Raw genomic sequence first — 17,268 nt, 5'->3', positions numbered from 1 at the left:
TGGGCTTTTCAACCTCGTGTGTCATGAGGTGAAGAGTGCAGCAGTCACGGCTGCTGATGAAGATAAGCTGTGACGGGGTCTGCTGTATTTGTCATCATCTCATTTTCAGCTTGTTACAGTTGAAAGGAAGCAGCAGCTCAACGAGACACATGGACACAGCCTAGGGATGGGCACCGAGCCCCCGTATTAAACTGGCCCCGGGGCTAAATTATTAAAGACCGGAGTATCAATAAGCTCCACCCTTCACGGTGCTGTTAATGGTACTGGAGAAATTCTTCTCCTGACTCTCGGATGTCTTTTTTGAACTTGCCATAAAATGAAGATATTTTTCTAAGAAGCATTTTCCAAATTGGATTGGGTTAACTTGCTAACTACAGTAACGTAGCATCCGAGTGTAAATTTAGCTAAGCTCAACAACAGTCGTCTTGATTGCACCTCACTCTCCAGGTATGACTAATCGATCTACACTCAATCCAATTCATGTAAAAATGTGTTTAGTTTTGGTTCGATTGGTCATGCCTGGAGAGGGACAGATGGATGATGTTCTTTCTTTTCTTTCCCCAATTACTTTTTACCATAGCAAGTTAATAAATGTGACCACAAGATTTTTCATTGGTTGATAGGAACAAGTACCTCATGCGTGAATCTCTCGTTTGAGCCGAGAAAATATATCCACTTACAGCCTCCGGTGGCAGGACTATGTCCCACCGGGTCTTCGCAGGGCTTTTCCACACCACGAAAATGAGGCGCTTCTAACAAGGCCACGTTACAGCACAAAGACAGGACGCTGCCTGTCACGTCTGACTTTTTCTCTCCACGCCAACAGAATATCCAAAGAAAATATGCATTTAATCCTTGCATAGAATGTGCACCACAGCCAAAGCAGACGGTGTAGTAAATGATTGCTTAAACTCATCTTATTATTGCCTGCGTTAAACAGACTTGATTGTGAAGCATGCTCTTCCCGCTGAGAATCATCCCTTTTTTGCTGCAGCTTTGACTGCATGGAGCTCATTGCTACTTTTCTCGCTTAATTGCTTCCAAAATGTAAGCGAATGCAGACCTATCTTAACGCTGTAGTCTTTGTAAAACAAACAGGCTTATAAAATGCATGGGAATTTTTTTTAAAATTATTTTACATAATTAGAAGATTTAATCGTTCCCTCAATAGGCCTATAAGTTATTTAATTACGTTTGGAAAACATAATGACAGCCAATGATCAGAAGATGACTAGTTTTGATTTAAAGCATGCAAATAGTGAAGACAGGTAATTCCCCAAAGCTTTCAACGTGTTTGACACAAATGTGCACTCTGTAGACACATTGAAGAGCTTGTTACTTGCCCATGGACATGTGACGAGATGGATTAAGACTCCTAGAGTTGAGCATTCAGTATATCCATCCATTTTCTGAGCCGCTTCTCCTCACTAGGGTCGCGGGCGTGCTGGAGCCTATCCCAGCTGTCATCAGGCAGGAGGCGGGGTACACCCTGAACTGGTTGCCAGCCAATCGCAGGGCACATAGGAACAAACAACCATTCGCACTCACAGTCATGCCTACGGGCAATTTAGAGTCTCCAATTCATGCATGTTTTTTGGGATGTGGGAGGAAACCGGAGTGCCCGGAGAAAACCCACGCAGGCACGGGGAGAACATGCAAACTCCACACAGGCGGGGCCGGGGATTGAACCCGGCTCCTCAGAACCGTGAGGCTGACGCTCTAACCAGTCGGCCACCGTGCCGCGCATTCAGTATAATTAAATCAAATAAAGTAAAAAACATTCTCGTTTAAACCCGGTTCTGCCTCAGTAAACACATGGCGTCTATTGTTTCCAACCGGATAATTAGGCATGAACATACAGTAAAGGCTATACTGCTTACATACTCTTCATATAAACGCGTGAATGAGTCACCATTGACTTGGCCAATTAGAGCTGTTCAATAATTTAAAACATTTCTCCAAAAGTGATTTCAGCCCACAAACCAATTAGTCAGTACACACAGTGTGGTTCTCAGGCTTGCTTGCACTCTAATGGTAAACACAAACATACTAAAAAGTGACATTCCATATAGGATTGTGCATATTCATATTCATTGAGAGAGTCATCAGACAATGCGCACAAACGATCACTCAACGGCATAAAAGCCCACAGGGAGCGATAATATCATAAAACAAGCACGTGCAATCAATCGTTTAAGCACTTAGCAAGCTTGCCAACAAAATGTGGGTATCATGGGTAATTATATGTGCATGACTGTTTTAGCGGACTAGGTGAGATTGCACACACATAAATCTCATGAGAAATTCAGAGTGGAAAAACAGTCTTTGATTTTTAATTTTAAGACGAGGGGATGTTTTTATTTTTGAAATCAACCGTGGAAGTTTAATTGTTGGATTTGGTTAAAGTGAAATGACTTCATAATGCGTCCTCAGATTGATGGAATTTCTTTTTCAACCACTTTAGCGGTTTATTTAACAGAACCGATTTTATCAACAGAAAATGGTACCTGAAATACAAATATGCATGTGATTTAAAAACGTGGTAACTGAGTAACATATCTAATCAATTGCTTTTGTAATAATTTTTTTCTAATTCAGTTATTGACAATATGAAGCTATTCACATGTATGAGCTCTTTCTATAATGCCTTACAATGCCACAAGATGGCACAATAATAGAAAATTAATAATTGAGATCAAGGAAGTACTGCTGAAGTTATCTTGACCGAGGAGCTAAGTTTAGCCTGGATTGTTAGTGGGAGTTATTGAGTCTTATGCACACGCACGATTCCAGTGCATTTATTTTTCTCTTCTAATTCAAAACATCTTAAAGCCAATTATTTTTAGGCTAATGTTGTAAAATGAGATTGAAAGGATAGTAAACTATTTAGGGATTATAGTTTGTGGTATATTTCCAGTTTAGTGTCAGTTACTCGTGCTTTTTTTGCTGATTCTGGCAAAAGATGTGCGTTCATACTTGAACACTTCCCTTATGGATTTTGATGAGGAAGCCCCAGCTCGGTGCTTGCCTCAGAATGAAGAGCTTGATTCTACAATTGTGTCCCCGTTGAGCTTTCACGTTAAAAACACATTATTATCTGCAGCCGTAGCAGAAAGCTGGCCATAAAATCACGACTGGCGTGGCGGAATAGCACACAGACCAACATGCATCACTGCTTTTCCTATGTGCCGTGCTGCTCTTATCGAACGTGTGGTCACTGGTTGTTGTGCTGGGGATGGTGATGATGATGATGATGAAGCACTTCCACTCTCTAGGTGTCAAGTGTTGGATCAAGTTTAATGCTAGTCTACCAAATCATGAAAAATAACAATAAAGTAGACTGAGCAATATGGCCAATAGGAGATGGTGTGTCTGCTGCTTTGAAATATGCCTTTCCCATTTTCCACTTTGGAAATTGCTCTGACAATTAATAACGTCCTTCTGCTGAACTGACACGACATCTGCCAGACAAGCACCGCAGCAGCTTTTAGCTCTCCGTTGTCAGTGGATGCACACAGACACGCACACACACCGTCTCACAAGTGTGTAGGGGGCGTGGAAGCATGTGGACTATGAAAAAGCACCTGTAAGAATCTACAGTAGTTGAATATTCTCCAAACTGAGGGAAGGAGCAAGCATCCTGATACAGTGAATCCCCGTTCATCATCCTGGTATACATCGCAGATTCAGTCGCAATGTGAACACATATGTGATACAGAGACCATATGATTTTTAAAATAATAAGAATTTGAATTTCCTCTCCACCCAAATGCTTTAAACATATTTAAATTCATTAAGACACATTGTAAGAATATCTGAACGCACCGAAAAAATGTCAAGCATAGAATGTATAGAAAATAGTGCATACAGTATGTGCTTGTGGGAGGCTCGTGAATGTTTTGTACCTGACATCAGCTCCTTCGTGACTCGTGATTGCACTCACTGTGTCTGTGTCCTTACTGTCCTGACTTTCAATAAACGGCTGATTAAAGCATCGTCTATCACGGCACCCCAGTATTCTTTGTGATCTGATTTGTCAGAAGATCGCTGAGTGATAAATAGGACCGTGACTGGCCATCCAATACACTTTTATTCATAATTGGCACCAGAATCAAGAGAGTTCTGCTTTCAATTGTGAGTCAAAGCATTAACTAAGAAGATGAGAATGAAAATTACATTTAAATACTGCGGTTGTGGTTTGCAGTTCATTGCACAAACAAGTGAGTCAATTTAGTACATGCACTTGCGGGTGGGGATTCGACCCCTTCCTCTTGAGCTGTGTCATTTAGAACCAAAACCAAACTGGAATAGGATGGGCGCGCAGATAGGCCAAAACACCTTGGCCTATGCTGTCTGGTGTGATGAATACGACTTTACCTGTTACTGAAAACTTTGCTGTAGTTGTACACTTGGATCTCCAGCATCTCGCTGCCATCCAGCCTGCTCGCAATTGGCCATTGAAACATCTGAAAGGAGACACAACACAGACAGTTAAAAACACAACAGAACTGCTTTATTTACTCTTGGGACGAGCGACTAGGCAGACAGCAGAGATGACCGAAACAACTTTCCTTATCAATAACTATATCATTTGTATACTGTTCATCTTAAAACAGATATAGATACAGTCAAAATACTTTGATTTTGTTATCAATATTTCTATTACATTTTTTTTTTTGCCTCTGAGCAAATGTAACGTGGTGCCCACCGCCAGTGGTGGGGCGGTACCCTAGCGCCCTCTATTGACCAGCCGCCACTGGTGCTGACTTTGCGGGGGTCGACCAATATTACAGATGAATTACGTCAAGGGCGATTTGGGGTTGTGTGCTTTGCTTGATACGAGTTCACAGTATACCATCAAAATCATGATGACTGTTATGTTAAGTTAAAATAAAATAGGTACAATAATCCCCCCCCCCCTCCATTGCAGGGGTTATGTTCCAGATCGCCCTGTAATGAGTGAAATTCGCGAAATAGAAATACCGAATTTAAATACATCTTAGCCATTTTTTTATAGCATTTAAAAATGTTTGGGGTCTTTAAACACACTTTTAAAACCATACAAACACATTTAAACACATCATATATTGAGAAAGAGCAATGGATAACAAAACAAAATAGAGCAACAACTGTTACAAGACATTAAAAAATATCTGTGATATAGCGGGGGTTTACTTAATATGTATTTTATATTGTTGCTTTGTCTTACATCGTGAAACACGTGAATTTTGAATGAATGAAACTACAACACGCAACACGCTTATCCTATATTTTCTCTGGTTTGATGTGTCAAAAACGAAGTAAAGGACTTTTAATGTTGTTTCACATTTCGCACCACCTCCATTGTGCTGCACTGTTACATTTTAGGAGACACCATGCTGGCAGAAGGGATGAAGGTTGAAAAGGTGATTTCAAACTCATTAAAAGTCTCCCGCTGATTCAAGGCCGCTCATTCAAGAAAACACTGCAGGCTCTCAGGCAGGCTATCAATCAGGCCTTTGTTCATCCCATTAACCAAATCCTGGGGTTCCCCCAACTGCCTCTGTCATAAAAACAAAAACCGTGCATGTGCACAGTGGTAATGTTTCATGGATCACAGCGCATGCGGCCGACAATCGAGCTAGGGATGCACACAAACACGGCAGTGCAAACCAGATTTTGTTTGTCCAACACCTACAGACAATGGATGACCACCTTAATTTCCCCGGAGCAAAAAAGACCACACGTCAGTGACGATAAAGACAGTATATGGGATGTATGCGTTGACTCTCTTCTCAACACACAAATACGCATGCATGAACTCAATGCTCCTCCCGGAAGAATGTTGCTTTTATTACTTATTCTCAGTGTTTGTCTTTGCCTTCAACCACTGAGTGCAACAATGAACAACACAAGAATCCATATAATGTTCCAAATTTGTATTTCTTTTTTTTTCTGTCAAAAATGACAGTCCTTAAATTGGTAGGATTTTCTAGAAATGTAACACGTCAGTTACAGTAATCCAACACATATTCGCAGTTCACTATAAACAAATACATCTATTTGTATTCTGGAGAACTTTTCTTGAGCTATGTGCAGAAAAACACGCACTTACGTTTTTTTGTTATCTTTCCGAAAACGCCCTAATGTGCCACAAGATCCAGCCACAGTCCTGTCTAAATAGGAATTGGTGTCAAGGGAGTATGGCGTGATACATTTCGACTGAGCGACAAGTGAGGAGCTAAGTTTAACCTGGGTTGTTAGTGTACATTAAAGAGTCTTCAATGTGTGTTTGCATGTGTATCTGCACCTTCGCTGGATTTTTTAAAATTCCAATCATCTGTCGGCCTATTACTTCTAATGGTAATATTGTAGGATAATTTTGAAATGATATTTCACTATTCTAGGATCATAGTTTGTGGTATATTTCGAATTTGAAGTATTAATATAGTATAGGCAATTATAAAAATGTACTTACTATTTGCAGCAGGACTCGGTCCCCATTTTTATTGATGAGAAAAATCGTTTAGGAATTTTTATTCTTTTTTTGTATTAAATCCCACTCCAGATAAACACATTAAAAGACACTTTAATGATTAAGCCTTGACGCAACACTGCCGCAAAAAGCTTTGGCTGGTTGGCTCTTAGATCTTTCTCCATTTTTGGAGCCGCTCATTACCATTCCGAGATGCCCCCCCACCCCACCCTTTCATACTGTACGATGCGCAGCCTAATTGGCGGCGTCAGGCTGCTCATTAAAAGTGACACAGGTACAATCTTAATAACCATATAGCCTGGAGGCCACTGCGGTTTCTCACAGGGGCTAAATGCACAAGTGAAAAGTGTTTTTACTTCTGTGATCTCACACTGTAAAGCTGTGATGACCGTGTGATCCTTTATCTGCTGCCATGGATCCAGAGCACGAAAACACCTCTATGATTGATTATGAAGCAAAGGCTTGAGTGACAACACTTTGAAACGTATGATTTTATATTTACAACAATGTTTCTTTTTATCTGGATAGGTGAAAGCTTGCTTTGAACTTACAGGAAGAAATCCTCAGTAATGTTTTTTTTTTCTTTCCTTCGGGCATCAGTGTCTTCTTAAAGGATAAAAGTGATGAGGGTAGAGTTTTGAGGTAGGTGGAAAAAGCCACGTTGTGATTAATCCGTATAGCCTCATGCGAGGGCAGAATTTATTTATTCCTTGTTTAACCAGGTAAGGCAATTGAGAACAGTTTCTCATCCACGATGCTGACCTTGAGGCAATTTTAGGGTTGTCATTGTTTTGCGCAAGGACACTTCGACGGCAGACCGTTGCAGCCGGCAAAAGTCACATTGTTATTGTGGGTTATGTGGCGTGTCCTCAAGAGGAAGTAGAACCCACATTCTTATCAAGCTCGAGTAGCCATTTTTCAGAAGAACCCACATTCCCATTACTCAATACTGGAAATTCTATTAGGAGGAAGTATTTACTTTTCTTTCCCCCCCCCCCCCCCCCCCCCCCATAACCCTTGATAATATTTCAGACATCACAGAATGTAAACTCCAAGTCTACAGTTCAACATCCATTAAAATGCCAAGCAGTCATTGAGTGTATTGAAATAATAATAATACTGTAAAATTTACGATGTCATGTTTTGACTAAGCGCTAGGTGAGTTCTATTAAATTGTAGATAGACACCAGAAAAACTAATTATCCACTAATTATCCTATTCAGCTGTGGACAGCAGATAGTGATACAAAATCTGCTTTTCAAGTCCCTGAATTCCTTGAGAGGAAAAAATAAATCCCAGTGGTGCCCAAAGGATAAAAAAAAGAAATAATAATAATCATCTGCTGAGACAGAATTCCTGTCTTCACTAAAATAGTTTTATACCCCCACACTCTAATAACGTTTGCTTGGCGCATTGTTACTGCTGTGTGGGACTCATTAAAAAAAAGCAGAGGAAGTCCAAGCTCATGCATATGGATGCAACCTGAAGCGCTCAAACAGCATCAGCATAATGTTTACTTTTTGGGTTAATCCCTGCAACATTCAGTTGTACACGTATCATTTTATCCTCTTTGCTTGTTTTGACTCCTTTCCCAATCTGAACTGTCTGTAAAAAATATTCTTCTGTGATCAGCATTTATTGAGGCTACTTAGAGAGACGAAATCATCCCCATGGAGCTGCAGACTTGAATCTTTAAACTTGTGCAGGTCATAATTGCCAATATGCTTATTTTCATAGCATCTATGGTGCTTAAATGGTTAGCAGAGTTTTTTAAGTGTGTTGATTATAGACGCTCTTTGGTAGGATAGATCCATTTTCAGTGCACATCAAAGTTGATGCTTGCGCCTACCCCCCAACAACCCAACAGCAAAAAAAAAAACCTTAATGTTGCCTTTTTTAAAATTAAAAACAAAAAACGATGAGCTGACTAAGCAGTGCAAATTTTACCTTTGTGGCTAACGTGGATCTTTCTGCCACGAAGCATTACACTTTTGATTTTTAACAGAACAAGCCTACTCAAATGTATCTAACTTAATTATTTTCACTCGATATTGTCTAAAAATGACCAGACTTTATATTGAGCTAACATAATGCATAATGCAAGGATCCCATGTAATAAGGAAGTAGTGAGGTTATATGACACTTCTCAGACAGTTGAAGTGTCCAAGAGAGTTAGATTTGTTCTCAATGTATTTTAAACCCTGTGGGGAAACAAGCAAGTCACATGACTCATCATTACTTTTGTTAAGCAAGTCATAAAGTCAAGTTATACAATCTTGCTCAGTCACAACATATATATGTACATATAAATTGAGTTTTGCCTTTTGGTTCCGCTGTGTCTTTACCGTGACACGATGATACTGCAACTGCATCACGCCAGACGCCACAAGGATCTCTCTCTCCTTTTAATGATCCACCCTTCTCTCACTCATGAACAAGACTTAAGAATGATGGCAATTTCAGTGCCCTTTTGGGAAAAATGTTGAAGTCCATCTTGAAAAAAACTGCATAACAATGATGTATAAATATTTGCGCTACGCACTAATACTCCTGTCAGAACCTTTTTCCAAATGTCCGTGCCCATTTTAAACTACTTCCATCAGTTATGTATGCAGTTATGAATCATATGGTCCAGGTTGGTCCAACTGAAATCATCCCCAGAATAATCTTAAAGCATTCCAAGTTTAGTGTTTGTGTTACGTAATTCCCAGCGTCTTATTTAAAAGTTAAACTGCACAAGCTGTCCGCTCACTCATGGGGATAAAATATATTTGCATCATTATTCTTGCAGATGTCTTTTTCAACCTTTGTTTTGGTTTCTTACGTACACACACTCTAGCATGGACACACGTCTACACACTGGAGCGTAGCCAAGCACCCAAACTTCCCACAACTTGCAGGCTTTGCTGTTCTCTGCTCTACTTCTGTCTAACTAGTGAAGGGGAGGCACGAGTGCGCCGTAGCTAAAAGCTAAATCCCACCATGGGATGAATAATGAATGTGCGTTCTCCATCCAGGCAATCGGCACACTAGTTCAAAGGCCTTCTTGCTAGACGATGCATAAAGCAACAAGACTCACAGCTCTATGCTAATGGTCCCTCAACGCCAGGGCAAGTTCAGCCTACTGAGCCATGCAAGTGTTGCATCGCCACAGATAAGGCAACGTTCCAGTATTTCCGAGCAAAGAGACAGGCCAGGAGGACAATATACATATATATATTTATATAGAGACGCGCACTGGTACCAGGATCCTACAACCCCCACACATACAGACACACAAGGTCACAGAGCCCACTTGAAGTTGTTCCTCTGGAAATGTTATTGATGTTGAGTGATGCTAATGACCTCCCCTGCACAGAGAACAACAAATGAGCCTGTCACAAGAAATCAGTGATAGGCCCACGGTTCAAGCGAGGAATAATGTCATCATAGATATTTCGGACATATTTCAAACCCTTTGCCAACTTGTAAGGCTACAGAAACGATATACGCCTGCTGGGATCCAGCACCCTTTGGGCAATGACAGTCCCCATCCTGAACTTTGAATCTACAGTTGTGCCTTGAGATATGAATGTCCCGACATAAAAAGTTTTCGGGATACGAGCTGTCGTTCTGCCGTTTTATTTTGCTTCAACTTGCAAGCGCAAACTCGAGATACGAGTGCTGTATAGTGGAAATCAAGTCCACTCATCTCACACGTGTAACATCGGCGAGTATGCGCGTGAGTGTCTGGTGTGAGCTGTGGCCAGCAGCAGCTCCTGCACGAGTATGCCAAATGTTTGTGATAGACTTTTTTCTTTTTTCTTGCGAAAGATGTTGAAATATTATGCCTGTCTGAATAATTTGATTCAACTCCTTGTGTAGAAGCAGCAGGACTTTTTATTGATTTTTTTACTATTACTATTTTACGTCCATGAGCCCCAGCTGCTTGCTTTCATTTGTGTCCCCTTCTCTCGGCCTTGCCCTCAGGATCTAATTGTGTTTGTGTGTTGTCCTGGCCGTCATTTATGCAACATGTTCAATAGCAGAGTGTAAAAATTGTATTTCTCCTCAGGGAGACAAATAACGGATACAGTGTTTCTTCTTTTTCTACCTTCAGCCTGTTTTGCTTCCCCTCTCCTCAGTCTCTTATACATTTTTCTTCTCAATAGCCTCTTTGCATTTGAATGTGCTTTTTTTGTGATAAAACCCTGCAGGAATCCACATTTTCACATCATGTCACAGTAAAAACACCCACCAGTGGCCAACAATGGGCCTCAGGTGAAATCCTTCATTGTGCTCTGCTCATTGTAGAGTTGTTGCTAACAATAATGTTGATATGGCAATACAGTTTCCACAGCAACGATGGTAGAAAGCTATATAAAGGTGATTTGGGCACGTAATATACTTTATGATGTTCATCACCTTGTTTGTCAGTCAGACGTTTTGCTATGATGTAATACATCCCCACGCACTTCTTACAAGATTCAATTGTAATATAATTAGCGACAATTGTCCCACTGGTAAACCCTATTAAATAGCGTCATTCATTTGAGTGCAAGAATCGATTTAATTAGTGTTGTGTCCTAGGTTGAAAAACAATACCACTATGTATGTGAAATCAGGGCATTTTTATCTACTGAAATAGTCTGTGTTGTCTATAAATCCAAGTGATAATTGCCCAGCTATCATGATCGAAGGAAATAAAAAGAAACCAACCTCATTAAAGTGAGCCACCGCCTCGCAGTTGGCCGCCACACGGCTGTAGAAGGACAACCCTGAAAAGGTAAAGATGAATTCAGACATCAGGTTGGTTCAAGAGTTGCATTACGATAAATGCCATCGCTGTTTAAGTCGGGAGGGCCCATTTGGAAGCGGCCGATGAGCGCCAATTCATTTGTGGTTTTTAGTGACACGTTTGACATTCAGTGAATACAGGTCACTTGTTAAGGTAGCATACTTAAAGGGAGGCATTTATAGTGGATATAAAAAGTCTACAGACTGACCCCTGTACATATGCCAGCTTTTCTGATGTAAAGAAAGAGACCAAGATAAATGATTTCCAAACTTTTTTCCACCATTAATGTGAACTATATCATTTACAACTAAATTAGGAACATTGTTTGGAGAGGTGAAGTAAACTGAAATAAGTGAGCACACCACCGTCTGGCTGTAATTACCGTCACTGTGACATCTAATACCACTCTTTACGGAATGAACGCTTAAATACTTGATTCATTCCTTATGACCAATTTGCATTGTTATTCAATTGTAGCTAAATGTAAATAAATCTCATTACAAAAATGCATTTGTCCAAATAAGTGCTCTGATAATTCCTTGTAATCTCTACAGTTAAGTAATAAACACACTTGGCCACTATATGAGGAAATCCGAGATGAATGAATACGAATATTATGGCAATATTGGTCAATTATACATTGTCTGACAATCGAAACTGGGCCTTATTATATTATTATGTGAAGGCATAATTAGTCATATATCTCTTTTATTGGATCTCATTGGACGTTTCAGGTATACCTTATGAAAGGTCCATTAGTGTTTATTTAAACTGGACGACATATAATTGGTCACTGTCATGTGATTTAGTCGTGCAGGCTGCACCTGGTTGTTTTGTGATGTTCATGAATGGCGGCGGGCGCGTGCGTGCAATTGTCTTTGTGCCGTAGTTTGCTCTGTGCAGGTGTTGCGTGTTTGGGCGCGGCGGACAGCACGTGTTTGCACTGATAAACATTTAGCAATAAAAACATGATGTGGTTGTGAAATTATATCCACTGCCAGTTTGACCACTTCTGCATATAATCATCTACACACATCACATCACACACTGCGATGACTAGTCATCATCTTAAAAACAGCCATCACACACATTCATAGTAACACATAAATGTCAATTATAATAGCTGAATACGGTAGGCTGGCGTCCATCATAGTGAGTAAGCATGATTATATTAGGAATATTGTTTTTTTTCTTGACAGTTTCTTTTGTAGTATTGTATGTTGGTGTGGGAGTTTGAGTTTCCCTTTTAAACACAAATATGTATATATCTTTTGTGCTCAATTAAACTTTTTTATATATACAAGCTTTATCTAGGTCTGATTTGTCATGTTCCAAGCTCATCCTCCCACAAAACCCCACATCTTTTAAAATGTGTTTTTTTCATTTTTAAATAAACACCACTTCGGTACAAGAGAGGATGATACTATCCCTCCTACATTATTCAAAGTAGAAGCTCTGCTGCCTTCCTGGTGGTGTTTTTTTTTTAATTTTTTTAAATGATTTATTCTATTGAGACGTGGGTTTGTGAAAGTAGATGGTATGAGGCTTATTATATAACGTGCGCCTCTTCAAACTGAAAATCTCCTGCTAATCGGGTTGCGTTATGGACTTGCTGGCATATGAAGTGATAAAGAACAGCGCAAAGAAAAATAGCCTACTGATTTTGTGTGTAGACGAGCATGAAAGAAAGACGTTTTTCGTTTGAAGCTGAATTCTTTCAAATTGTGGCTTTACAGAGCCGAAGAGGAAATGTTATGTTCAGTTTTCACAAGTTCATCTGTTCAGCAATTTGCATTTTTGGTGCTCACTTCTGAATGGCCCAAGATGTCAATGCCAAGGCCCCTGTCTAATAAGAAAGTAGTATATTGGTGTCAAGGATACATTGCGACTGAGAGACAAGCTTTGTATGTCGGGGAGAAGCTGAGTTTAGCCTGGGTTGTGAGTGGAAGTTATTCTTCGCTGCATTTATTTTTTTTGCAGTCAATGCTAAGGTGATGCTACTTGAGTGGACTTCTATTAATCCATATTTTTTCTGGTGTCAACTCGTTATATGCGACTTCACACAGAAGCTCGCTTACTCACTCTCAACGACGTCTTCGGTTGCACAGTCCCCGCCCCCTGACTAGCTCAGCCAATCACATCTGGACACCTTCACTGCCTCGCAGTCTGTCGGAAATTGTAAAACATTTTCTAAGTCAGCTATGTGAAGTACGACATTACCAATAATCCTAAAGAGTTTTTGCGTGTGTTCAACGATGGCCTCTGTAGTCTAATCTTGAACTGTATTGTAATTAACCTTTGAACTACATTCCCTTCAGTCGTGTCCGGCAGACTGCTGAGCAACTGCTGAGCGTGCGCGTGAACAATTGAAGCTGCAGATGAGACGGGTGGGCTGCCTTGTCAAAGTCTCTGCCTTGAAATCAATTAAGCTGCAATGCCTGCTTTGCCCGAAGCTCGTCTTTTATCATCGAATAATCCGATGGGTCGGGGGCTCTCTGAAAAACTGGCTTCGGGACTATCATTCTTTTAAAATATGACCAAGATTGATTCATGATCATGTAAGGTTGCCGCACTAGATTTCCAGTTTGGATGTCTGGCAGAATTTCTTCCTCTCCAGACAGGAAGATGTCAAACCGCACAGGAAAATGTACTTACAGCCTTCAGGGAGACGCTCAATTACGGTTGTTGAGTCTTTTTTGGGGGGTTTTTGTTTGTGTCAATTCATCTGCTTTTCCTACAGCGCTTATCGGCGGCTAGGCTGACCAAGGGAAAACTTGCACATTCTTGCACATTAATTATAGATACATATATTTCAATATTTCTTTTATTTTACTGTCAATATCTTTTTTTTTTTTTTGTATTCAAGGAAAATCATGTAGTGACCACCATGTGTGGTGGGGCGGTATCCTGGCGTCTATTGACTAGCCGCCACTGACTAGTACTTAAATAGTGTTGTGTACGGAGGTTAATTGTAGCTTCTGCCATTTAGTGGAAGAGCATTTAATTGTCCTGCCTGTCACCGTAAGACGTTGGCATTGATAGATAAAAAAAAATACATTTGTAGTAAATCATTTTCATTCCAATTAAGTGATGGTCTCTTATGGCTGAGAATGACTGTACTATACAGTTGTCTCTGAACTGGAAACAATTTCGACAGCACTGCGTTAGAGGCGCAATTGGATGTTGGAACACAACAACAAAGCGAAAACAACAAAGCGATTCTTTTGAAAGACAACTGCTAGTTTGAGCAAAGCAGTGTAGGTCCGATTCTTGACTCGGCTGACATGCTGCATGTATTAAGAGCCTAGTGAGTTTGCTGCAGCGCAATGCACGACAATATAACCCTCTGTCCTTTCTGCACGCTGGGCGTGCGCACACACACATACAAACACATACACGCACACAAACACACACAGAGGCAGGAAAAAGGAAGGGGGAGGTGGTAATGTGACATCCTAAACAATACTGGTGTTGCCTCTAATCAGTGAGTCAGATACAAGCTAGCCTGTCTTTGACCGCAAGACTAATTGCTTGTCTAAAGTTCTTCGACACACGCATACATACTGTTGATGGCTGTAATTCCCGAGAAACAAAGATTGTTGTCTGTGTGAAAAGAGGTTGCCGGTCAAGGCAAACATTAAAGGGCTTTTAACAGCAGGCTGTTTTTACTTGATAAGAAGGATGTTTTGAGTTTGGTTGCCTGGAAATGCGAACATTAAGAGAACGTGTCTCGTCATGGACAATTTTGAAAATGACGAGGGTAACATGATGCAACGTCAAATTTGACAGCCATGTATGTGCCGATGAAGGGTACTCAAACCATGGTTCCTGATAAGAGTCAAACCTTTGGTACACACGAGTGAAGTTTTTCATTGCAAAGTGGAGAAATTGCTAATTACTGGCACTCAAAATCCCGCAGTATGGCAAATTATGCGCGGTATGATTAAGAAACAAACAAAAAAAAGGCAACCGACTGAATCCGCAATAGCTGAACCGCAATATAGCGAGGGAATCTGTATTTAGTATTTTTCTTTATCCATCCATCTACTTTGACTTTTGATGAGCTGGAGCTTATCCCAGCTGACTTTGGGCGAGAGGCGGGGTAGACCCCAAACTGGTTGTCAGCCATTCACAGGGCACATGGAGACATTCATACCGATGCACAATTTATGTATCTAACGTGTATGTTTTTGGAATGTGGAAAGAACCCGCAGTACCCGGTAATAAAAACCCACGCATGGGAAGTCGAGAATCGAACAACGAACTTTAGAACTGTGAGGCAGGTGGCTACCCCACTACGCTGCCCATTATTTATTTATTTATTCAGCTGAGCTGTAAACTGCCACCAGAACCCCAATCAGTGCCTCATCATGTGACTTCCTGATAATAAAACTATATATCCAAATCTAATTGCAAATATTCGAAGGTATTTAAATCCAACTGTATGTCCACTAGGAGGTTGTGGTTGCATTCTCCTCTCACCCCAGCGCAAGTTTTATTGGCAGAAAAAAAGTTTCAACACCTACCGCGAAATGTGACTTTGGCGATGCGGTCACCTTTCCCCCGGAGGTTGGCGACCGACTTGAGGTGAACCGTGAGGGCCATCATGAGTCCAGCGGGGCCGGCGGAGTAAGACGTTACTCCTCCACGCGGTCAAACGTGAACCTGCTGCCTTTCTCTCTCCGGTGATGAACTGATGCTGGTGAGTCTCTCCTCCCGCGTGGATTCTCCGCGCTCCTAAATCCTTTTCCATGTGCGCGGCATGTTTTGGGATTTGATGTACGTGCACGGCAAAAGATGAGAGTGGACTGCGCAGGCTGCAGCATGCGTGGCGCAGCTCCCCACTGATGGAGGAGGGCGTGTGTGCGTATGAGTGAGTGAGTGTGTGTGCTGCAGCTTTCCAGCTCGTTTTTGTGTAATCTGCCTTTATTAATGTTCACTTTTGGTTAATTCGTGTCATTGGTTCATTGTTATGACAGTCGTCTTGCAGCGGTGTAGCATTGCATTACTTCATACTGAGAGCTGTTGTTCGGAGCAGCACGGTGATGTTGTGGGTTTGCAAATCTGCCCCGCAAATTTGGAGGTTCTGAGTTGGAAACTCGACACCAGCCTTCCTGAAGTGAAGTTTGCATTTTGTCTGGGTACGCCGGCTTACCCCCGCATTTCAAAAACATGGCTCTTCGGTTAATTGAAGACTCTTAAATTGTCCAAATGTGTGAAGGTGGGCGTTCATGTTTGTTTGCAAGCACGCGCACACATAGACCCCAAGTGGTGCTCAAGCACGTGCCCTTTTGCCCTGGGCGAAAAAGGTACCTTCTTTGCTGCAGCCCCCTTTTTTTCTTGTTTTGATATTTGATGGGTCCTTAGGAGAACTGCACATATGCTCCCACTTTCATTCATTTGGTGTTAATCAGATGCACATTCTTGTATATCACAAAAACCTGACATTTGTTCATAGTCACCTCCTTCAATTAGAATTCTTTCAGTAAACATGCACAGTATACTTTTACTGACACTTTTTTTCTCGTGTTTTTTCCAATGTAAAATATGTGCCATGGCTCGATAATTGTTGGGAAACACTGCTGTAATGTACTGTTCATTAAGAAAGCTGGATTTACGTGGTGGGGTTACTTAGTAAATGTACATACTCAGCTTCTCTTAAACTTGAGTGATTTTGTATTTAATGAATGAGCTGAGCTGGTCAAAAAAGGAAAGAAGGATTCAACAGCTCGGACAGATGCTGACCAGTTGCCAAGCAACCATTTTCCCACTTTTTCCATCATGGACAGTTGTGGTCATGCTGGAGTCAGATCAGGTAAACCTTGTCAACTGGACTCTGGGCTTTTTTTTTTTTTTAAATGTAGCATAGTGATCATGCTTTTTCTTTACAAATATGGCTGATCCAAAAACACAAAACCCACTAGTTGCATCCTAAAATCTGCGACTCCCCCGATTGGATCTAATAAAGTTATATACAGAAGAAAGATTAAATTGATTTGGACCACTAGACACAAGT

The 17,268-nt window shown here is 40.9% G+C and overlaps 1 protein-coding gene across 12 annotated transcripts in view; it reads right to left on the bottom strand.

The window, feature by feature from the left end:
* Window positions 1-16,081, bottom strand: part of otofa (otoferlin a) — a 52,467-nt gene extending 36,386 nt beyond the window's left edge. For 11 of the 12 annotated variants that reach the window (XM_061754021.1, XM_061754032.1, XM_061754022.1 and 8 more), the window contains exons 1-3: window positions 15,779-16,081; window positions 11,174-11,232; window positions 4,378-4,466 (exon numbers count right to left, since the gene is read on the bottom strand). In XM_061754021.1, coding sequence (XP_061610005.1) covers window positions 4,378-4,466; window positions 11,174-11,232; window positions 15,779-15,860 — 230 coding nt within the window. In that variant the 5' untranslated portion in view covers window positions 15,861-16,081. Of the gene's footprint in view, window positions 1-4,377; window positions 4,467-11,173; window positions 11,233-13,334; window positions 13,419-15,778 lie in introns of all 12 variants that reach the window. The other variant, XM_061754029.1, reaches the window with a different exon arrangement.
* Window positions 16,082-17,268: the final 1,187 nt, after the last annotated feature.

This window comes from Phyllopteryx taeniolatus, chromosome 18 (assembly GCF_024500385.1).
Source record: "Phyllopteryx taeniolatus isolate TA_2022b chromosome 18, UOR_Ptae_1.2, whole genome shotgun sequence".
NCBI classification, from domain to species: Eukaryota; Metazoa; Chordata; class Actinopteri; order Syngnathiformes; family Syngnathidae; genus Phyllopteryx; species Phyllopteryx taeniolatus.
This window is presented reverse-complemented; position numbering and strand designations above follow the sequence as displayed.